This window comes from Rattus norvegicus, chromosome 2 (genome assembly GCF_036323735.1).
Source record: "Rattus norvegicus strain BN/NHsdMcwi chromosome 2, GRCr8, whole genome shotgun sequence".
Classification (NCBI taxonomy): domain Eukaryota; kingdom Metazoa; phylum Chordata; class Mammalia; order Rodentia; family Muridae; genus Rattus; species Rattus norvegicus.
This window is the reverse complement of record NC_086020.1, coordinates 27195243-27219620: the sequence shown is the minus strand read 5'-3', so window position 1 is coordinate 27219620 and position 24378 is coordinate 27195243. Positions and strand designations below refer to the sequence as shown.

The following is a 24378-nucleotide window of genomic DNA, read 5'->3' as shown; positions in this document are numbered from 1 at the left end:
AAATATTACCTCTATTGAAATGTCGAATGCATCTGACTGTACTTCAGTTTGCTTTGTTTTGCTGAGTGACCAAAGGTTCAGATAAAGCAAATAGTATGTAAATATCAAAATTGGATCTTAATTATTAACTCACATTGCTTCTTTTTCAATTCTTTTTCCAGGACCCATCTGTCACACAGGTGACAAGAAATGTGCCACCGGGACTTGATGAATATAATCCTTTCTCTGATTCTAGAACGGTAACATTCTTTTTTTGCACTTCTTTAAATGTTTAAGTGGAAGTTTAGTAGGGGATATTTTAATTATGTTCTCTTTAGCTGGTGGATTAAGTGATTGTAAAACAAGCTGTGTGAATGTGTTATCTAGAATTCAGCAGTTTAGCATTGTTCCTGAAGAAGTTCCTGAGACGTCTCTTCCATTCTGTAAATTACAGCGCTAACCTGTGTTGTGTGGACCTCCTCACAGGACTTGAAGCTCTGGGGAGAGGAGTGTGCCTCCTGATGTTCCGGCAGCCTTTGTGGGAATGTGGGCGATGTTGACAATGGAGACTGCCTGTGACATTTGTGTGCTTGTCACTTGAGTCACCTGCTGCTGTGGCAGTTTCCTTCTGGAAGTCTGCTTGCTCTAGGAAAACACTTTCTTCCTCTCTAAGTCAGTGTAGCTTAGGGGTCTGAGAAGAGCTCCCTGATGGAGGTCTGCTGTTCCGTGTGCTCAGTGTGGGATACAGGATTGTGTTCTGCCTTCCGCTAGGACATAACCCTTACAGTCAGGGCTTTTGAAGTAGCTTTCTCCTCAAATAATGTTGTCTTCTGAAGTTTTGTTGGTGTCTTAGACAATTGTATGCACCAGGCTCCTAGTTATAAATGTTTGTGACTTACTTTGGTCACCCCATGGATACTTGAGTTATGCATGTGGATTTTTACCATCCCATAATGATCCTTAACTGGCAATCACCTCATGAGTATTTTCCATAGTGTAGATTATTCTGAAAGATAATGTTGAATTTCCTTGGGGGTTTCTTCAATGTGTATTTTATTGACTTACCTTAGTTCTTTAGGAGCTTTGTACAAAGTTATAATTAAAAACAAAAATGTATTTGGTCCTTGTCCTCAGTTCTGGGTATATAGATCCTAAAACTTTTGAAATTTGATGTATGTTAATGAGGTGACTGGTGACTTTGCGTCCCTTGGTGCTTCAGGATGTGTGTTCGTGTGTGTGTGTGTGTGTGTGTGTGTGTGTGTGTGTGTGTGTGTGTGTCTGTGTGTTCGTGCGTTCATGTGTGTGTGTGTGTTCGTGTCTGTGTCTGTGTCTGTGTATGTGTGTATGTGTGTTCGTGCGTTCATGTGTGTGTGTGTGTGTGTGTATGTACACACCGTGAGACTGCTGCCCATGGCAGCCAGAAGGAGGCATCAGATTCCTGGGAATTGGAGTCACAGACGGTCGTTAGCTACCATGCAGGTGTTGGGAACTGAGTCCAAGTCTTCTGTAAGAGCAGCCAGTGTTCCTAAAGGCCTAGCGTGCTCATGGCTTGCTCAGTCTACTTTCTTATAGAACTAGGACCATCAGCACAGGCAGGGCCCCACCCACAATGGGATAGGCCCTCACCCATCAAACACTAATTTAAAATACCCTATAGGCTTGTCTACAGCCTGATTTCATGGAGTCATTCTCTTGAGGCTCCCTCCTCTCAGAAGACTTTAGCTTATGTCCAGCTGGCATAGAACTAGGGAGCACACACCATGTTCTCCTTAGAGACAGATGACGAGGGGGAGAAGTCCTGGCCTTTGGAAAGTTTGTCACCTAAATGTGATTTTAAAAACCTCAGCGTACATACAAAGAGGATATATACAGGATAAATGAAACATGAAATGGTAAACTGTGGTCCTACATGGGGAGTCTCTGCAGTTCCTGGGAGGATTTGGAAGAGTGTCCAGCTAGGCTACAGTGAGAGTGTCTAAAAGTAAGCCGCTGTGAGTTTTCTGAGCAGGCGCACTACACCAGTACCAGGAACATAACATGATTGTTGTCCAAGAACCTGGTGAAGCTTGTGCTGCATTTTTACTTTTTAAGATATGTTTTATTTCATGTGTGTAGATGTTTTGCCTGCAGTGCTGGTGGAGGTCAGAAGAGGGCCCTGGATCCCCCTGAGAGTTCATTGCTAGTTGTGAGTTGTTCAGTGGGTGCTAGAAACCAAGCCTGGGTCCTTTGCAAGAGCTGCAAGTGCCCTTTCCGAGCTCTCTCCAGCCCCCTAAAATTCCTTGATTAATTGAATTAAATGATGTGTTTGATTTTAGTCCAATACTGTTTTAGTTGATTGGCGTCTTTATATTTGATTTAGAAGATATCTATGACATGGAAGCTTCTAGATTGTTGTATAAGGATAGGATGAGTTACTTTCGGTCAAGCAGGCAGATTCTACAGCAGGATTGCTGAGATTGAAAAAGATCACATTACTTTATTAAAAGTAGGTTTTCCCAGCTAGGAAGCTGGCTCAGCCTTTAGGAACACTGGCTGCTCTTACAGAAGACTTGGACTCAGTTCCCAACACCTACATGGTAGCTAACAACCGTCTGTAACTCCAATTCCCAGGAATCTGATGTTTCCTTCTGGCTGCCATGGGCAGCAGTCTCACGGTGTGTACACACACACACACACACACACGCACACACACACGCACACGCACACATGTGCACACACATGCACAAAAACACTCATAGACATAAAAAAATAAATCTTAAAGATTTCAATCAGGTGTGGTTGGTACGTGCCTTTAATACCAGCACTCAGAAGGCAGAGGCTAGTGAATCTTTGTGAGTTCAAGACCAGTCTGTCTATGTAGGGAGTGAAGACCAGCTAGAGATACACAATGAGACTGTGTTCTGTGAAACCCAGTTCCGATGGATACATCCACAAAATGACTCCCTCCCACACCTAAGGCTCAGGGAACATTTCAGTGGAAAGCTCGTAAGATTCGGGAGTTTGGTGTGAAATCGTGTCTTCTAGGAATAAGTCTTACTAACATGGCTGCTTAAGCAAGGATAGCCACAGTAGAGTGCCAAAGTGGAGAGTTGAAAGCCAGGAGGTCTCAACCCTATACAGAGAGCTACAGGCAACTAAGGGATGCTCAGAGTGGGAGAAATGATCTTCCACAGAGAAGAGCATTCCAACTGGCTATCCAACACCAGATGGTCAACCCTGCAAACATACATAAATGGAACAGTATACAGACTAAGGAGGTTGTATTTAGGAATATATATGTATATACATATATGCATGTAGCAGCAAGTAATGAAAAAAGAGGCTGCCTTAGAGTTACTGTTACTGAAGCATCATGATTGAAGCAACTCCGGGAGGAAAGTTTTTTGTTTTTGGCTTTCATGTCCTCATTACTGTTCATCACTGAAGACAATTGGGATGGGAATTCATACCGGTTAGGAACTAACTATACTGAGGCCATGGAGAAGTGCTGCTTACTGACTTGCTCCTCGTCATAGTTAGGGTTTTACTGCTGTGAAGAGACAAAATGACCAAGGCAACTCTTAAAAGGGAAACATTTAACTGGGGCTGGCTTACAGGTTCAGAGGTTCAGTCCATTACCACTGTGGTGGGAAGCCTGGGGGCACCCAGGCAGACGTGGTGCTGGAGAAGCAGATGACTTTTACGTCTTAGTCCCCAGGCAGCAGAAGGGGCTGTGTGCTACACTGGACAAAGCTTGAGCACAGGAAACCTCAAAGCCTGCCACCACAGGGGCACGCTTCTTCCAACATGGCCACACCTCTCCCTTTAGTCCTAGCAGTCAAACACATGAATTTATGGGGCCATATCTATTCAATCCACCACATTCCCCATGGCTGGCTGAGTCTGCTCATAGAACCCAGGACTCCCAACCCAAGGATGATGTCACCCACAATGGGCTTGGGCCTCAAACATCAATTACTTATCAAGAAAATTCCCTTCAGACTAATTATAACCTCATTTTGTGGAGTCATCCCCCCTCTTCTCTCTCTCTCTCTCTCTCTCTCTCTCTCTCTCTCTCTCTCTCTCTGTATACCTATCTACCTACCTGCCTACCTGCCTACCTGCCTACCTGCCTACCAACCATATGTTTGGTTTTTTGAGGCTGGGTTTCTCTGTATAGTCAGTCCTCTTACTCACTCTGTAGACCTGGCTGGTCTTGAACTCACAGAGATCTGTCTGCTCCCTGGATTCTGGGATTAAAAGTGTGTGCCACCACCTTCCATGCTGAAGCAGTTTTCTTAATTGAGACTCCCTCCCCTTTGATGACTTTAATTTCTGTAATACTGTCATATAAGCCAGCACTTTGGCCATGTCTTTGAAAGAGATCAAGGAAGAGTATATGGGAGGATTTGGAGGGAGGAAACGGAAGGGGAAGTGATGTAATTGTAATCTTAAAAGAAGACTTACAATATGTAATTTTTTGTCGTTGAAAGAAAACTTCAGGTAGTTAAAGACTATGGAATGAAAAGTTGGCTACTTTTATAATTTTTGATTCACAAAGTTATAAATTCAAGTGTTTTCACAAGATGCTGTGTAACATAGACAAAGTGTCTGCCGATGTGGGGAACTACTGCGCACTTGAAGTGGGCCTTGTCTGAATTGAGTCATGTACATACACGGCATATGCTAGGTAGGTCCCCTGGTCTACCTTCTGAGTTGCTAGAGCAATGATTTGATCCCTGAGAACTGATCAGGAACACTTCCCTTTAGCCCGGTAATGGTTTACATTCTCTTAGGGTGCTTGTGGCCTTTGACAGGTTTTCTGATAGATATTGAAAGGTAAAGACTGGGGACACATGGGGCTGGAATGCGGTGCTCGGGGTAGTAGTCTTTGGAGACACTCGGGGCCTCACTTGCTGCCATTCCTTGCAGAGGATTGGTCTGCCTTCTTTTCTGCTTTGTTCCTTGTACCCTGTGCGATTTCCCTCACAGTCTGTACCTTCCAGGAGAAAGAACCATGAGGAGGAGATTGCGAGGTGGTCATCTCTAACCGGAAGGGACATAAATAAGTGGCTTGTCACTAACATCCACCACACAGGCCATGCAGGCCATGGAGGGCCTGAAGACCTGCATTTTAGCCCAGCTCTGACTGCTGACTAGTGGGTCACTTCAGGCACGCCTCTGAACTCCTTTGGGTTTTATTCATGTCTCACACAGAGACGGGGAGGAAAGCATTGTGGTGAATAGTTTTTCCTGTGGTCTCCTGTCATGCAGGATGAAGCTCTTAGCTGCAGGACTGACTGATTGCACAGAGCAGTGAGTGCCCTCTCCACTTTAACATCTCTGCCTCCTGTTGTGCTTGCCCTTCTCCCTCTGTATTCCGGGAGCTCATCACCTTTCTCCTCTAGAGCCAGTCTTTGTCTCCCCGTTTTATTAAATGACACTGTGCTTCTGTTCTCCTAGTGTCCCAGTGGCTAAAAGCACAAATGTTCTTGGGCTCAAGTAGCTTCTTTCCTGTGTCTAATCAGTGGCCACATCCTCACTCCCTGAACGGCTTTACCTGTCTGTCCTTTCAACTGAAACCAAGCTGTCCTAGTTCAGAAACTTGCAGAATGGCACAGTGGTGGCCTTCCAGAGATACACGGCCTCCAGTCTGTCTTCAGACTACTTTTTGTGTGCTATTAAGGAATTATTTTAGAGATCAGATGAACTTACCTACTTTCCTTAGAAGTGATTATATATTCCACACCTAGCAGTTTGGCATGGGGGTCAGCTGACTTGAACTTAGCCTATCTCCTATAGCATTTTTTTTGGTTTATAGAAAAACTGAGGAGGAAGCCCAGCGTGTGCCAGGTTACCCATCTAGGCCTGCCTTCGTCCTAGTCTAGTGCTGTTTGCTTTAGCCAAAGCCATCTATCTCCCTACAAACCAAACCTCTCTGAGACCCCCTGACTTGGCCTTCCATTGTTGTGAGGGAGTCAAGAGACTGTGTGATCATAATGCCTGGGTCTCCTAGGCTATCCTCGCCTTCAGTGGGTCAAGACAGCAATCTATGCAGGTTTGCTATTTGACAAACTACCACAGACTCGGTAGCGTGGGTCAGAAGTTTGGGCTCCACAGAGCTAACTCTTTAGCCACACAAAAGCTGTGTTGAAGGTATTGTCCTTGTTGTATTTTTTTTTTAAAAGATTTGTTTTTAATTATATGTCTGTGTGGGTACGTGCATGTGAGTGCAGGTGCCCACAGATGCCCGAGGAGGGCATCAGGTCTTTTTGAGTGGAGTTATAGGATGTTGTGAGCTGCTATGTAGGTGCCGGGATCCAACTTTATATCCTCGTGAAGAGCCATATTCTTAACTGCCAGCCATCTCTGCGGCCTCCTGTGTTCTGTTCTTATCTGGGCTTTGACTAGGAGGAATCTCTACCTGCCTCCTTGAGCTTCCTGGCCAAGATCCTGCTCGGTGTATGACAGAGAGTCTTAGCAGTTTTCAGGGCGTTGATGGCTGCTTTCCACTGGGGCACAGATATCCCCTGCAGTTCCCAGGGATACATGGATCTCCCAACATAACCATTTTGTCTATCCATGGAGCCTCTTAGTCCAGTCTGCTAGGACACATTCTTAAAGAGTGTAGTAGAGTCCGGAGGGGTGGTGGTCTGTCCCCGTCACTGTGCTTCAGTATCTGGCTGGTCAGAAGCTTGTTAAAAGCCCCACAGTGCTTTCAGGAGGAGGATTCTACCAAAGACGTGAGCACCATGGGGGAGAATCAGGAGGGTCACTTTAGAGCTGAGTGCCTCACTGGGAATCAGATAGTACGTTAGGACTCCAGCTTCATCCCTCCCGGCTGTTCACCTCAGTTTTAAGAAGGATCAAAGTAGAGACTCTAGGAGATGTGCCCTGGCCTGCCCTTGCAGCACCTGCCTGAGTCTGCCAAGACCGTCGTCCTCATGCCTGTGTCCAGAGCTGGTTTTCCTCAGCTGCTGTTGATGCCTCACAGTGTCTGTGTAGCCTTCAGCCTGTCTCCCTTGTGTGTGTAACTCTTTCAACTCTGTCCAGTCCTACAGGAATCAGTCCGTCTTTAAGCCCTTCATTCTCTTTGGAGTGCCTTTTCTTCATTGTGCTGTGGAAACACCATGCTGTGAGGGTGGTGTATTATAGTATGTGCAGGTTTGGTGAAAGCCTTACGTTGGGTAATTTATAGACAGCGGGAATTGATGGCTCATAGTTCTGAGGGCTGCAGATCCCAAGGTGCATATGCAGGCAGGTTCAGTAGCTGACCAGGGTGTCTTTCAGGGGCCTGAGTGCCATTTCTTGCTGTGCCCTCATGTTGTGGAAGAGACCTGCCCCCACCTCAGCCCCACCCCTACCTCCCTTTTAAGGGACCCAGATTGGATTTATAGGTGTTTCTCCCTAACAATCACATCATCTTCCAAATATCTCACCTGCTAAAACTATTGATTGAGGATTAGCTTTCAACATTGGACTTTTGGGCTGACAAGTCATTGAGGCCATAGAGTTCTCCTTCGCAGCCTTTTAAGAAAGTAGTTGACTTTTGTCTCACAGCTTTAAACCAGGCATGAAAGAGAAGTGGAAGTCATTTGTGTTTCCCACGATTCTGAAAATTCCCCAACTTTGTATCTCATTAGATTTTAATTAGGAGCCAGCAGCCACTGTCACTAACATCTAGCCACCTCCACGACTGGTCTTTAATGTTTTTGTGTCTTGATTCACCAGAACTTAGTGTTTCTAACGCATTCCTCCTATTTTGCTGTTTCGGATAATTTTTTTCAAACTCTCACGTCTTATTTCCTTGACCCTTTACATTGACTTCTGCAGCTCTTTCCATCGTCCCATCCCAGACGTCTTTATTATAGTCACCATCTGTTTCATAATTACTTAGTTTTAAAATTTTGTGTGAACATTTATTTGGTACAAGGAACTGAATGTAGGGGCTTGATCAGGTTAATTATATACTCTACCATTGAGCTATATCCCAGCATCATAAAGTTGTGTTTCTCTCTACTCCCCCAAGACAGGGTCTCACCATATAGCCCTGGCTGCCTTGAACTCACCGTGTAGACCAGCCTGACTTTGAACTCACAGATCTTGCCTGCCTTTGCCTCCTGAGTGCTGGAATTAATTGTATATGCCACTTATAATAGGATTATTTTAAAGGCAAATAAAAGTGGTTTATTTTAAGCCAAATAATAAATATGGCCTGAAAACATGAATTTAAATTTCCCCAAGTGACATGTTATATATGCAGGTTACATGAACTTTTACAGTCATGGATATGAGAAAGCTATAAACTAGCTGTTACTAATGTTCCTTCTTTGGGGGGGGTGAATCTTTACCCCCTCCTAAGGTCCTAATGACAAACCAAAGCCAATGACAACCTGCTGCTCTAGTCTCCCCAGTCTATATACCCTACCACCTCCCCAAGACTCCTGCCACATGCAGTTAGAGTCAAACTACACACAGACGGCTGAGGGGAACGGTGGAATATCAGAAGGCCCTAACGTCCATTCCCACCCCTTCTATGAGGGAATGCCAGTAATTCACAGGACTAGTCACCATGGGCTCCTGTGGATACAGGCAATGTTGCTGGCAGGATAGCGCCTTACAGCAAGCAGCACACTGACAGAGCAGGCAGGCAGCTCTGGAGGAGGGCTGTGGACTCTTCTGTAGGACAGCAGTTTTAGCCTACTGCTCCCTTCATCCTAGGATTTCCTCCTCTGTGGCTGAAGTCCATGCTTCTGTGACTACTGCCTCCTGCCTTTCAGTCTTTCAGATGTGTTGGGACATCTTCCGGAGCCTCTGGGACCTCCAGTGTGTCAGTCTTACTGTTCGCTCTCTGGTTTCCTTCACTTCCTGTTCTCTCCTCATTAAATTCCGGGTTGTCTTGAGGCTGCACTCTAGGCAGTGATTAGAAGCTGTCCCCATTCTCCTACTTCCACAGAACCCTCAGCTCACTGTCCCCTTTTGTTGTTTTTCAGTTTGTTTTCAGCCCTGAAGCAAAAGGAGTTGGCTGGCTAGGCGGTGGCACGTGCCTTTAGTCCCAGCACAGGCAGAGGCAGGTGGATCTCTGAGTTCAAGGCCAGCCTAGTCTACAAATCAAGTCTAGTACAGCCTGGGCTAACAGAGAAACCCTGTCTCAAAAAATTAAAAAAAGAAGTTAATCCATTGCTTCAGGCTCCTGCTCAGGAACTCTCATGAGCACATGAGCATTATATTTTTTCTTAAGATGTGTGTGTGTGTGTGTGTCTGTGTGTGTGTGTATGCACATACGCACACGCGTGCACCTATGGAGGCCAGATCTGTGGAGCTGTGAGTGCTGAGAACTGAACTGTTCTCTGTACTGCTGAACTTCTCTTGAACCCTGCTTCACTTCTATTTTTTTTTTCTTTTTTTCGGAGCTGGGGACCGAACCCAGGGCCTTGTGCTTGCTAGGCAAACGCTCTACCACTGAGCTAAATCCCCAACCCCCACTTCTATTTTTTGAAAGAGGTTTTGTTTTTGTAGAGCAGGGTCCCCTCCGAGAGGAGAGTGCAGATTCCCACCTGCTCCTGCCCCTCACCCCGAGCCCCCAGTCTACTGTTTCACTCTACCTCTAGATTGACAGTTTGTCACACGTATGAGCCATTGCTGACACACAGTAACGCAGCCCAGGTCTGTTCCTGCTGGGGTTGAACAGGTTACAGCCTCAGCAGCAGCCACTGGTGTTTGGGTTCTCTGTCTCCATTTCTGTAGGCTCACCTTACCCATCAGTCATCACACCATGGCACGGTGCACGATGTGCCTTCTCTCACTGACTTCCTTACCTGTGTGTGCACCATGTCTTTCATAGCTTGACGGCTCACTTCTTTTTAGCACTGAATACTAGTCTACACCTTGGGTCTGCCCTGCTTATGGATCCGGTCACCTACTGAAGGAGTGTGCTTTTACTTACAGTACCCTACTGTGATGAATGAAGGTGCTAAAAATATCTGTGTAGGTCTTAACTGTGAGCATAAGTTTTCAGCTCGTTTGGGCAAGTACCAGGGAGTGTGATTGCCAGATCACACAGTAGCTGTATGCTTAATTTAACTTTTTAGTGTATATATTTAAGGATTGCAGTATGATTTAATGAAATATATATAGATGGTGAATTTACATTACTATCTCACTATCAGTTCATACAGTTGCTTTTTTTTTTTTGGTAGCAGCTAAAAGCTACTCAGCACACATTTCCTGTGCAGTTTGACTCCATCACCTGTGTCTTCATGCACGTCACTGCGGGAGACTTGCTTGCCCTATAAATTTGTATTTTCTGGCCTTCGCCAGCCCCTTTCCTGCTCCAGTCCCTCCTCATCTCCTGTCATCACCGTTTTGTATGCTCTGTGAACCTTCTTTTTAGATTTCACATGTAAATGAGGTCATGCAATTGTTTTCTTCCTGTGTCTGGTGTATTTCACTTAGCACAATGTCCGCTGGACCCATCAGTGTGGCAGATGGCTACTTTATCCATTCATGTGTGTTTCCCTCTCAGAGCTGGGCTTCGTGAACTCCAGGCAAAACGCAGTGGGCTAGGCTGCATTTCCCCCTACTCCGCCATCGCTGTTGGGTGCCGTGCTTGTGGGAAGTGCTGATGCTCAGGGGTGGGAGAACTCCATCTAAGCTGCAGCCCCCAGCCCAGGTGAGCAATGATGCAGGCGAAGGCCAAGGCTGGTTGGTGTTCCTAACCCCAGAGGAAGCTGGAGGAGTCAGGACCCGAGCCGTGTGGTTCTCGATGAGAACAGTCCTTGCTTGTCCAAGCTGTTTATTCATTGTTCATTGTGGGAAATGGGTGCATACAACTTACTCAGGGTGGACCAAAGATTAAAAACCTTTTGCAGAGAGGAATGTCCGGAAAGGGAAGCTTATTGGCTAAACCCTTGGGGCTGACCCATCTAGATGACTCGTTGGCATGGAGAACTCTATACTGTATGACTACATGACTAGTGGTCACAAAATTCACGTGAGGTGTGGTGGTCACGTGCTGCTCCAGGACAGGAACAGGGCGGGAGCAGATGAAGCTCCTACTGGTCTCAGATAGGATAATACTGGGGTTTCCGAATCCAGTCAACTCTCCTAGTCTTTGTCTAATGACACGGTTTCACCTGCCACATCCATGCTGATAGTAATGCTGTGCAGGGCACGGGGTGCAGATACTGTGCAGTGGCTGTATTTCCTGCTGGCTCTACTTGAAGAGGGATTGCCTACCCACATAGTAGCTCTGGTATCTTTTCAAGGTATATTATAATTGTATGTGTGTACTAGATATAATACCAAGCTTTGATCTACACATAGCTTGTATAGAGATGAACTCTACATTGCTAATTCTGTGTTGCATTCCCTCGGGAGCGTCTGTGTTCCTTTTCATAATGGATGTCCCATCCACACCAACAGTGGTGGTGATCCCCTTTTGTCTTTCTGAGTTTTGGATAACAGTCATCCTGGCAGTTATGAAGGGGTATCTCTCTGTGGTATCCTCCTGTGGTGGTATCCTCCTGTGGTGGTATCCTCCTGTGGTGGTATCTTCCTGTGGTGGTATCCTCCTGTGGTAGTCTCCTGTGGTATCTTCCTGTGGTATCCTCCTGTGGTGGTATCCTCCTGTGATGGTATCTTGTGGTATCCTCCTGTGATGGTATCTTGTGGTATCCTCCTGTGGTGGTATCCTCCTGTGATGGTATCTTGTGGTATCCTCCTGTGGTGGTATCCTCCTGTGATGGTATCTTGTGGTATCCTCCTGTGGTGGTATCTTGTGGTATCCTCCTGTGGTGGTATCTTGTGGTATCCTCCTGTGGTGGTATCCTCCTGTGGTGGTATCCTCCTGTGGTAGTCTCCTGTGGTATCTTCCTGTGGTATCCTCCTGTGGTGGTATCCTCCTGTGGTGGTATCCCCCTGTGGTGGTATCTTGTGGTATCCTCCTGTGGTGGTATCCTCCTGTGGTGGTATCCTCCTGTGGTATCTTCCTGTGGTTTTGATCTGCATTTCTCTGCCGATAAATATGTTGAATCTTTTCATATTCCTGGTGATCACTTCACTTCTTTTTTGGTGAAATACCTGCTCAGGTCTTTTACTCTTTTAAACTAAGCTGTTTGTTTTCCTACTAGTTACATTTGTATAACACAAGTATGTCTTTCCACATTGGCAGCTGCCACTCCGTCTCGGTGCTCATTAACCTGTATTTAATCTTGATTGTTATTGACCTCATACAGACCCCTGTATTTGACCTTGCCTTTCTGGTTTGAGCTTCTGCTGTGATGGATGAGACAGTTGTTACCAAGGCCACTGTCCAGGAGTTTCCTCTTGTGCTTTCTGCTAGCTCTGTGGTTTCTGACTTCAGGTCTGAGTGCCTTGTGCATCTCGAGTTGATGTAAGATGTTGCGTGTGGTGTGAGATAGCTCATGCTGTATTTTTTCCATGTGGAAATACTTTCTCCAGAACACTTGTTGAACAAGCTGTCCACTTTCTTTCAGTGGCCTTTCCGGAAGCCCACTGAGGGTGGTGGAGTGACGCAGCAGAGAGTTTGAGTCTGGATGGCAGGATCCGTGTGTAGGGAGAAGTGAGCACAGCAGTGTCTGCTGATGCCAGCCTCTCCTCACACTAGCTGACCATGCATACTTAGATTTATTTTTGTCCTACCCTCCTTTCTGTCCTCTTTGTTGTACATTTGTGTGACAGTCATGCTATTTTGATTTCTATACCTTTGTAATTTAATTTCAAATCAAGAAATAGGATGGTACCAAGTTTTTCATAATTTATTGACTACTGAGGGGTTTTATAGTTTTGTATGGAGGTTAGGGTTTCCCCCACGTCTGTGAAGAATGTCAGTGGGATTATATCGGGCTTACATGGACTATGTGCTGCTTTGGTCAGATGAGCACTGTAGCAATATTATTAGGACCCATGACCATCTTTCCCTTTGTTTTCTTCCTTTTTTTTTTTTTTTAAATTGGTGTCGTGTAGTTTTTGCCACTTTAACGAATACCTGAGATGATCTGTGTACAGGATCCTCTTCTCCTAGTCTTAGAGGATCAGCAGTAGATGGTTGACTCTTGCCTTGGGCCTGTGATAAGGCAATGTATCATGCTGGGACCTTGGGGTGAGCAAAGCCACTCACCTCACTGCTGGGAGGTGACAGGGAGGGTTTGTCAAGTCTTTGAAGCCCATTTTCTACCATCCCACCTCTGGCACCACTGGGTCGAATGACTTAATTAGTTCCCACCAAGTCACACCTTCACCTTTCAAAGTCAGTTTGTTCCTAGATATTTTAGTTTTTTAATTCTATTAAAATGGAAACAGTTCTTGATTTCTCTTCAGTTAGGTTGTACAAATGGTCAAGCTTTGTTGGCATTGAACACTCAATCTTACTACATTCATCTCCTGGTTCTAATACTCTAGAGTGACTTCAACATACAGAATCTTGCTATGTGTATAAAGAGGTAATTTTACATTTTTGGATCTGTACCTCCCCTCCTTCTCTCCCTCCCCTCCCTCTCTCCCTCCCTGTCCTCCGCCTCCCTTCCCTCCCTCCTTTCCATCCTTCCCTCCCTCCCTCCCTCTCGTGCCCAGTGGCTTTCTTATACCTCTGTTACTAAGCGACAGAAACAGCAAGAGTTGGGCCTCCTTGTCTTGCCCTGGGCTCTGATGGAGAAGCCTTTAGCTTCCTTGTGGATGCTGTGGGGGTTCGCAAATAGTCCTGTGTGTGTCGAGGGAATGTCCTTCAGGAGAAGCATACTATGGGGAGCTTTGCTGTGAAGTATGTTAGATTTCTGTCAACTTTCTGTTCTGTCAGCTTAGATGATCATGTGCTTGTTCTCCTATTTTGCGGACACAGTGTGTCATAATGACTGTTTATGTAGTGAGGCAGCCTTAGTGGGTTAGGGACAAATCCACATGGTTACAATGTGTGGGTTTTGTTTGTTTGTTTGTTTGTTTGTTTTTTGTTTTCTCAGTTGACTAGTATTTTACTTAGATATTTACATAGAATAAAATTTGTTTATAATTTCATTTGCCACTGAGTCTTTATTAGACTTTGCTGTCAAGGATCTGCCAATACAAAATGTTGAGGAATGTTACATATCTTACCTTTGTATTCACCTGGAGGTTATCTTATTTTCTTTCTTTCTTTCTTTTTTTTTCTTTTTTTTCGGAGCTGGGGACCGAACCCAGGGCCTTGCGCTTGCTAGGCAAGCGCTCTACCGCTGAGCTAAATCCCCAACCCCTCTTATTTTCTTTCTTAAAAAAAAAAAAAAATTACTTTCATCAGGTCCTCTGGAACTAGAGTTACAAATGGGTTGTGAGCCACCATGTGGTTGCTGGGAACAGAACCCAGGTCCTACTGTCCTTTATGGTCCTGGGAGGATGTCACATGACTCTCTCACAGAAGAGGATCCATGTCAGCGACCAATACCAAGCCTCGTGATATTTGGAATTTAGCGGACTGCGCCTAGCCAACCTTGTCCGGAGGGGAAGTTGCTTTAAACATGTTGTTGAACTTTGTCTGCTGTGCCCTATGAGGGTTTTGCATAAACTCTCCTTAGAGAAGTTGGCCTGAAGTTTTGTTTTCTTTAGCTTTTTAAAAAAAAGATTTGTGTGTTTTGTGCTGCTGTGTGTTGTGATTTTTTTTTGAGTTGTGTGTTGTGTTTTGGGTGTTGTGTGTATTGTTTATGTTCTTGTGCCTGTTGTGTTGTATGTTTGTACTTTGTATTCTTGTGTCATGTTGTATGTTGTTTGTTTTGTGTTGTGTATATTGTGTTGTATGTTTGTGTTTTGTGTTGTGCTGTGCATGTTGGGTATTGTGTGTATTGCATGTTGTGTGTGTGTTGTGGGTTGTTTTGTGTGTATGTTGTATTGTGTGAGTGTGTGCTATGTGTTATATGTTGTGCGTGTTGTGTGGTATGTGTGTGTGCATGTTTACATGTGAGTGCAGTCTTTCGAAGAGAAGGAAGAAGGTGTCTTCCCCTAGAGTTGGTGTCTCAAGTGGTCATCAGCTGCTCAGCAAGTGGTGGGAACCGAGTTAGGATTCCTTTATTAAAGCACTTTCTTACTTGGTGATCGATGGGGGAGGGTCCAGCCCATTGTAGGTGGAGCCACCCCTGGTTGGTGATCCTGAACTGTTTAAGAAAGCAGGCTGAGCAAGCCAGGAAGCAGCACCCTCTGTGCCTTCTGCCTCAGCTCCTGCCTTGGGTTCCTGCCCTGATGTCCTGGATGATGGTCTACAAACTGTCAGCTGAGTAAACCCTTTCCTCACCACAGCAACAGGACAACTAAGACTGGGCCCCTGACCTAGTCTTTTCTTGTCTTAAGGTGTCTTAGGTGTTAAAGCTGATTAATTAATTAACTTCATAAAATATGTATGTAAATATTCCCTTTAGTTCCATTTTGTGAAAAATTCAAGAAACACTGACAGTCGCTGGGCTCAGTGGCGCACTCTGGTAGAGAAGGGTCAGGAGTTAGTAAGGGCCTGGGAAATGCAGAGAGACTCTGTCTTCAAACAAAAGAGACACAGAGCGGAAGATGGCTTCAGCTCTGCCAGTGCTTGGTGGAACACGGGTGTGGACTCTTTGGCTCTGGGCTGCTCCTTGCTGGCCCGGTTTTGAGTATTTCTCCATTGTCATTGTCCAGTCACTCTGACGCAGTCTTAGTCACTCTGTTGCTCTAGAAGGATTCTGTCCTTCCCCCTCGCCGAGCCAATATCATCTAAGTAGATTTGTTTATAAGAGTCCCTTATGATTCTCCTAGTTTTCTGGGATTTTGTGGTAGTGGTAATTTTATTTCCATTTTTAAAGTTTTGAGCAGTTGTTTTTTTGTCCACTTAAGGATGATCAACCCTGCTTATTTTCTTAGCTTAATTAATTATATCTGTAGTTTTCCTACTATATTTACTGATTTGGTTTTCCCTATTTCCTTCCTCCTGCTGATTTTGAGCTTGGCTGAACTGTGCAGTGTCCTGACCAACCTTAGGCAGCTCTGCAGGCTGTCCTTTGTGTGGCAGCCCTCCCTTCCTGTGTCCTGGCAGCTCTTAAAGATGCTGCTCCCTGAACTTAGAGTCAGCGAGCCAGGGGTAGGGTTCATGTCAACGTGTGTGTATGTGTGTGTGTGTGTGTGTGTGTGTGTGTGTGTGTTCTCAGATTATGCTGACATATGTCTGGTGTGTCTATGCAGAGGAGCTTGGATAGAGAAAAGAGTTCTTGTCCTAGGGAGTTGCTTCTGCTCATCTGCCTGGGCGAGCCACCCCTTGCCTCTGTGGTACCCAGTGTGGATGCCGGTCATCCCCAGAGCTCTGTGGCCTTGTGGTCCTCTTACCTGCTGCCCCGGAGGGTTTGTTTTCTCGCTGTGGTTAATGACTGGGAGGCCCCTCTTCAGTGGGCTAGCACCACAGCGTGTACAAAGCTTAGCTCCCTGGCACTGTCCCTTCATCACCAGTGGTGCGGAGAGCATCCTCCTCCCAGTTCACAGTTCGGAAGCGTAGGGAGCTCTGTGGTGTTTCAGCTACAGTGATGGTTTGCTCTTCTTGGGATTTCCAGAGAGTTAATCCTTTAAACCGACTGCCATTGGTTTCCTTGGCTTTTGAAGTCAGCTCTTTTGTGTTTTCATCTTACAGGAGGGTGGTAGTAGATGATGTTATTAGATTTTTAATCCATTTTGAAAAATCTGTTTCCCTTGGTGCATGTAGGCCATTGACATTCAAAGAAATTATGTAGTTGGATTGATGTGTCCTGTATTTACACTGTGTTCTGTCTGTTCCCCTGTTTTTGTCTGATTTTTGGGTTCTTACTCAGCATCTTGTATGTACCTGTTTTCTTTAACACATGAGTTATGTTTCTTCTTTTTACCTTTTAGAGTTGCAAATCCACGTAAATCCAAGTGCACACAAATTAGCCCTGTGCCTCTTCGAGTGTGAATACCCTATAATAACAGGACCCGTGGTCCCCCAGCCTCGTGTCCTTTCTGTTCTTCATCTCAGTCATTTATGTGTGAGGCATCGTGAGGGGTGTGTGTGTGTGTGTGTGTGTGTGTGTGTGTGTGTGTGTGTGAGACGCCCTAGTGAGAGACGCTGCCGGTGGCATTTCAGGCCCGAGTACCCTGCTACTCAGTTGAAGATGTGAAAAACAGGTTTTGTTTTCCCTTACATCCTCTCCTCAGATCTTCCTTTTTCATAGATTCTGACCCATGTTCTTTTCCTTCTTTTCAGAGGCAAATCTGCGAGCACCTTGGTCAGTGCTAGAAGTCCTTATATTCCTCATCTTCGCATAGTTTCAAGGATACATAATTCTAGGCTGGTGGCTTTATTTTCTCCTGAATTCATTATTTTTGACTTCACTTTCTTTTTGTCTGGGCTCTGAGAAGTCATATGTATGTATGTATGTATGTATGTATGTATGTATGTATGTATACACACACACACACATACACACATATATATTTAAATTTCTATGTTTTTGTGTACCAGGTGCATGCCAGTACTTGCAGGTGCCCAATAGCCTTCTATCCTCAGAAGGATAGCCATCAGATCCTCTGGAACCAGAACTGGGGTTAGAGATAGTTGTGAGTCACTGTAAGTGCCACCCCCACCCCCAACACAGACAGGGCTTCTCTGTGTAGCCTCGGATGTCCTGGAACGCAGAGATCTGTCTGCCCTGCCTTCTGAGTGTTGGGATTACAGGTGTCACCACCACTGCTGGACACCAGCTCAACAGGTGATTTAGTAGTGGAGTCACCGTCTGCCTCCAAGATACAGTTGCCTTTGCTAATCTCGAGGAAGCTGGGAGGAAGTTGGGTTTTGTCCCGCTCTGGCTTTCAGGCTGTTGTCTGTCTGTCCTTCCTTCTTTCCTTTGGTAGTTTGAATAGTATATGTAGGGCTTTATTTTATTATTTTTCTCAGTGTTCTATGAGCTCCCTGGATCTCTGGTATGATGTCTGACATTACCTTGGAGACATTGACTTTTTTTTTTCTTTAAAGGCCCCATCACCTTTGACTCTTACCTCTGGTGTGTTCATCGTACATTGAATTCTCTGCTGGTCTGCAGTTGTTACACATGGTCTTCCCTCCTCTCTCCTCTTAGGTTTCTCAGTCCTTAATCTCAGAGATTTACTCTTTATCTAGTTTACTAGTAAACCCATCATGGGTGTTCTTTATGGATTTGAGGCAAGCATTCCTTTTAGCTCTTAGGAACTCTGTCTACTTACTCGAGACTGCAGAATTATTTAAATTCCTTTCCCGATAAATCTAACACCACTAGATGGTCTGGCCTGGTGTCTTCTCAGGTTGACTTTTGCTCTTTAGAATCCCTCTTATTTTCTTGACAGGTAGGCATGATATACTCGGAAATGCTGGTAATGGGCCTTCGGTTACATGGTGGTAAGCAACTGAGGTTCTCTGTCTCATCGAGTTATAAACTGTGAACTTCACCTGTGCTCCCAAGTGTTTTCTTTAGATGGGACACAGTGGCTGCAGCAAGAGGAGGAGCTCCCATCCTGGTTAAACATCAGCACATTGGACACCAGTCAGGCTTTCTTTCCTGGGGTCAGTTTCTGTGAGATGACTTAGAGTTCTTTAGCATGTTCCAGAGCCAGCTTCCTCCTCCTCTTGGTAGAGGGTAGAATGAAAACATGTTAAAGGGGTCCTGTAATTATTTGAAATGCACCTGTGAGTTTTGACGTGCATGTGATGGTCAGCTTCAGGGTCATCCTCAGCAATGCTGTGTGTCTCCGCATCTCACCCCTGGCCTGGAGCTAAATGCTGGTGTAGACCGGCTGGCCCATGAGTCCCAGGGATCCTCATGGCTCTGCTTCTCAGCACTGGGATAACAGTGCACATCACCATGGCTACCTTCTCAAGGAAGGTTCTGGCAATCAAGTTCAGAACTCCAGGCTTGCAAGGCAAATGTTTTGCTGTGAACTTTGTGTCTCCCGGTCCTACCCAGTTTTAACCCTGTGCTGTGGAGAGACTGACAGTTCAGGTTGCCTGCCCTGGTACTGCTTCCCACTGCTGCGTTCATGGAGAATTCTCGCACCATTTGTGCTCTAGTGAACTGTTCTCTGTCCAGTTTGGGGGCAGTATTTTGCTCTGTATCCTCATACTTCCCGAGGTATGGGAGGCGTTACTGATATTTCAGTTTGTTCATTACATGCAGAACTCTTTATGTGTAGAACTGGAAACTCAAGCCTCCCTTACTACCTGTTGCTGCTGTGGCTGCTGCTTGTTCTTCTTCCTTCTTCTTCTTCTTCCCTCTTCCTCCTCTTCATTTTTGTCTTTTAAACAGAACGAATCAGGAGCCTTTAGAGTAGCCAGTTAACTGGCCCCCCTTATCTTTTTCTGCATGTCTGTTTCAAGTACCAGCACACCGGTCCCACTCGCACAGCTCTTTCTTCTGTTTGCAATGGTCTTCCCTCAGGAAGACTTCCTTTTCAACTTCGTGACTCACATCTATAGAACGTTCTCCACTCAGCCTGCACCCGTGACCCATGAGTCCACGGTTCTGCTGTCCTAAGAGGCTCTGTGTTATGATGTGTCTTCCTTACTAAGCCACAAGCTCCACTACATATATGTGACCAATGGAGTAATCGGTGACTGGTAAATAAGTGGGTGAAGGTACATGGCCTTGTATATTGGTCTGTGCACCCCTACTGTGTGCACCCCTACTGTGTGCACCCCTACTGTGTGCACCCCTACTGTGTGCACCTCCTGGCCTGTACACCTCTTCGCTGCAGCTTTGTAGCTCCTCCAAATGCTTGTCCTAGTCTTTAATAGCCTTGTTTTACTGTGGTTATTGGTTGAAATAATTCTGTCTGTCCCGGTTCTTAGCTAGTGTATATGTCTCTCCTTGTCCTCAGTACCAAGGGAATCCAGGCAAGAGAGCCACAGTCAGCTGTTGCCTCTGAAGAGTGAAATCTGAAAAGTTCCACATTCCTTGGGGGCTGTTCCACTGGGAGGCATACCTTCCTGGTGATAGAAGCCGCTCTAGGAAACTCCCCTCGTTTGCTTGTGTAAGGATTACCTGAGGAGCTTGTTCAACATGTTAGCCAGTTAAAGATGTTCCTTCCCTCTCTGCCAACCCCTGGGTTGTCTCTGCTTAGACCTAGGTTTCCGAAGACAGACCATGTGACAGGAAGAGAACATTCCACAGACCCTGAGCACGAGAGAACATGGGGGCTGTTTTGGGGATTAGAAGTTTAAACTACAGAAGTACACAGGGAAGGAAAACAGCTTTATTCGCTTATGTTGACTGCTCATGCCAGTGGATTTAATTCTGCAGTGCACATAACATACGAACACAAGGCACTTCACTTGGCTTATCCACCCCATCAGCCCCCTCATTTCCCCTCCATCCCAGTAACCCCATGCCTTCCCCAGATCGCACTCTTGTGCTTTATGTCTCTTGTGTGTGCGACTGCTGTTTCACTAGGGTTGTTACAGGAACATGCATGATGGTTTATATCTCTGTGTCCCTCCCTCCCTGCCAGCAGCTGGGAGCACTAGAGCCTCATGAGTCCCTACCCTTCTGTGGTAGCGAGGTGATGAGCCCAGCCTTGTATGGACTCATTTGAGCAGTCAGCAGAGTCCATAGCTGAGTACAGCTGATGATGGCTTTTCTCTCAGCGTAGCTCCCGCAGCACCCACGAGCTGGCTGGGAGGGAGGCAACGCCAACCCAGTCACAGCCTGATTAGTTATGCCCTGTGACCGAGGTGTGCAGCGTCTTCTACAAGAGAGTCCTGTCACCTAGAAGGATGTAAATTTTATGTGGCATAGACAATCCCTAGATCTCAAATGTCTAGAAGGAAGGGGATTTGAATGCTGTTCTTGTGTTTGTAATGTCCTTACAGTTTCCAGGGAGCAGAAAGCTTTTACATTATAGAGCAGTCGATCTGCAATTCTGTGGCCAGGGTTATTATAATGTCCTTAGTCTAATGAGACAATATGATCATTCTTTAATTTTTACTGGTCAGTTCTAGTTGAGCTTTCTAAATCACCACAGAATATGCAAATATAGTGTGGCAAACTGTCTGAAAGTATTGAAAAATCCTGGCTCCGGCTTTGCCACCCCACTGGCCTCATTTAGGGAAGGCTTTGCCCTTCCTGTGGGTGTTGGGTCATCACGATGGCTGTGCCTTCAGATCCACACTCATTCACTCATGCTCCCCCTGGTGCCCACCCCCACCATCACTCCAGACAGTTTGGCTTCCCGAAGCATTTGAAGACCAGTTTGGTAAGTTTGACCATCACTGTCGTAGCTAAGTTTTTACTGACCTCATTAAACAACTTTATTTTGCATTTGCTTATGCCTGTGTATTCAGATCTTAAACAGGTGTTTTAATTTTGATCTTGGCCAAGGGTGGCTTGATTTTTTATATACTTAAATCATGACTCAGTTACTTTTTAGAGCTCTCTCTGAGAATTCTCTGAACCCTCATTTTAAGGTATATTCCTTTACCTTGACCAGGGAAGCTTGGGATCCTTTATAATAAAAATTTGATCCTAGAATGTTTCAGTAAAAAAAATAGAACATAATGCACAACTGGTTCCCTTGAGTACCTGGGGGTCGCTCTCTCGCTAGTTCTGGTTCCGTCAGGCCACAGGAACTCTCACTAATGTACCTCAGTGGTTGCACGCTGATCCCAGGCACTCTCTGACCCAGGCGGTCTGTGGGCCGTTCCACCGTGGCACCTTACCACTCTGGTCCCTAGTGTTAGTTCTGGCACTGGTAAGCCATATGGAACTAACCATAATTTATCTCTGGTTAGTATCTCTCCTGGATCTAGCCTCGAACTCTCTGGTTCCAACCTCCTAGTAAAATCAGGGCTCTAGAAGTCCAGCATGGCTGGCCTATCACAGCTCCCTGCCATGGACTCTGCTCACACTCCCAACAGCCCAGTGAAATCAGGACCCAATAAACCGTAATTTATCAATCAGACTTATATGTTAAGTTCCCATTCCACAATACATCCTCACAATGAACTCACAACCAATTGATTAGGATATAAACCACCCACCTACATAAGATAAATCTGCCTACAGAATTCCATCCCGACTACCTTGGTCCTTCTCCGTCTCCATCTTGATTCCCCATCCCTTCTCTCCTGCTTCTCCCTCTCCTTCTAGAACCTGGACCTTCCCCCTTTCCTTCTTGTCCGGTGATAGGCCTCATTTTATCTTGCCTGCCTTCACCTACATAATGACATCAACCTACACTAGAATTTTTTGTTTGTATGAATAGTATGAATTCTGGCCCAAATTTTCCCCTGGATGGATTTATGATCAGATATTTTCAGGGACGTTTTTTCTGCCTCCTTCTGTATTGAGGAATCAAGACAGTACATGGAAATATTCCCATCATCCTGTATGGTTTTTTCCTTCTTCCACATTCACTGAGGGTATTGTTTTCAGTGAGTCCTGGTTCCCTGCAAGGTTACTGTCTTGCTTTGTGTCCTTTAATCCCAGAGACCAGGGGAATGGCAGCCCATCACAGCACTTCTCTCTTGGACTTACAGCTAGCTCTCCTTCCCTCTGCCTTGCTAGGATTCCTTAGCTTAACCATGTGCTTGGAGTATTATTTAAGTGAATACTGAACTAGCACTGTATGCTATGGTTCCCTACAGATAGAGGTCTGCCGTGTGGCTGAAATATCAGGCTCAGTCTGGGGAGGGTGTCCGCGGTTAAGAGCACTTGCTGCTCAATCCTGAGAGCAGAGTTTGGATCCCAGCATTGTGTGGTAGCCACAGTGGCTGTAGCTGCACTTATGTGAGCTCTGCATCACCTCTGGCCTGCAGGGCACTCATACACTTGCATATATACACTCACACACATACAAGAGTGCATGTTGTTTCCTGCTCTTATGTCAGAGGTGAAGATGGAGGAGAATTTAGGAACCGTTGTCATGGTGATTATGCAAAAGGTCTTTTTTCGAAATTGCACCTGGCTTGAGGTAACCCCGCATCCTTTAGTTTTAGTTAAAGAAGCTCTGGGTCCTGATCTGGGCAGAGCCTTAGTTAACACCTGCCAATGGGAGGAAGCCCTGAGTGCAGAGGTGTGGGAGTGTGCACATCCCTGGTGTTTGTGAGCAGTGTGCGGCCCTCCATCTCACCCTGCTACACTCAGCCCTGCTTGGCATTCATGGCAGCAGAGTGCTGATAAAGGTTGTAGCTGATGGAGTTCCAGCGAGAGTCTGTGTTTTCTTGACGCGTGCTGCCAACCTGCTTACCGTGCCTTAGTCCTCGCTTGCTCCCATGCTCATGTCCCTGTGCTCGCTCATGGGTCTGTTATACGTTTAGCCCAGATTAGCCTCACGCTTGTGGTTCTCTTGCGTCCTGGGGTTTCATATACAGTTTCTGTTCTGTTCTCTTTCAAGAGACACTCAAGGCTGGACCTCGCTCTGTAGATTAAACCAGCCTTGAATCTGCAGTAGTTTTCTCTCAGGGGCTGGGAATACAGGCATGGGCCATGACACCTGGTCCCGGCTCGTCTTTAATTTTTAACATGGCAGAGTCAGGTAGTGCACGCCTTTCACCCCAGGACCCGGGAGGCAAATGTGGGCAGAGCTTTGAGTTTAAAGCCGGTTCCAGTCCAGCCAGGGGACCCTGTCTCAAAGAGAAACACAAACCCATACTGTAGGGCTGTCGTTGTCCTGCTCCTTAAGAGGGCAGAGTTGACTAAGCTTGAGTGTCTCCCCTTCCCCCCTTCTTCCTTCCTTTCATCTCATTGTGTTCTCAGGCTGCTCCTGGGCTTTTGGGCTCCTGCCTTAGCCTCCCAGGTACAGGCAGATGGCCCCATACCTTGCTCTGCTGTAGAATTCCTTAGACTGATGGCATCTGCTTTCCTGCAAAGAAGGAACCATGCTCTTTCTCACATGGTGTACTGATCAGCATTGTAAAACCGAGAAGTTGTTAGAAAGCAGTGATACAAAAGCACTTTACGGCGTAGCCTGAGAGGGCATGGAGGTGGGCGGGGCTTGGGGTTTTGCTTTCTAGTACTGTGGTGCTTGTGGAGTAAGTTGAGGCTGGGTCTTTGTGTTCTGTAATTAATGTCTTTAACCTTTTTAGCCTCCACCAGGTGGTGTGAAAATGCCTAATGTACCCAACACCCAGCCAGCAATAATGAAGCCGACCGAGGAGCATCCGGCTTACACACAGATCACAAAGGTCAGCCTGCTAACTGTGCAGACTGACAGCGGTATTCATCCACCATCCATCGCGGTGTGCGGGTCACACGGTGAACTTTGTGTTGCCTTTGGTCTCAGTACACAAGGCCACGACAGGGACAATAATAGAATGGTAACTGGGCTGGGTGAGAGCTTAGTGGCTACTGCATGGGCAGCGTGAGAAGGAGCTGGCAGCTGTGCAGGAGAGACAGGCGAATGGCATCCCTGGCGTCCCTGACAGGGAGTTAGAGCACAGCA

The 24378-nt window shown here is 46.0% G+C and overlaps 1 protein-coding gene across 4 annotated transcripts in view; it reads left to right on the top strand.

Moving 5' to 3' along the window:
- Positions 1–24378, top strand: part of Scamp1 (secretory carrier membrane protein 1) — an 82775-nt gene that overhangs the window by 32017 nt on the left and 26380 nt on the right. For 2 of the 4 annotated variants that reach the window (XM_039102030.2, NM_001100636.1), the window contains exons 2-3: positions 162–239; positions 24023–24121. In XM_039102030.2, the coding sequence (XP_038957958.1) occupies positions 162–239; positions 24023–24121 (177 nt within the window). Of the gene's footprint in view, positions 1–161; positions 240–5985; positions 6115–24022; positions 24122–24378 lie in introns of those variants that run through there. The other 2 variants (XM_039102031.2, XM_039102028.2) reach the window with 2 other exon arrangements.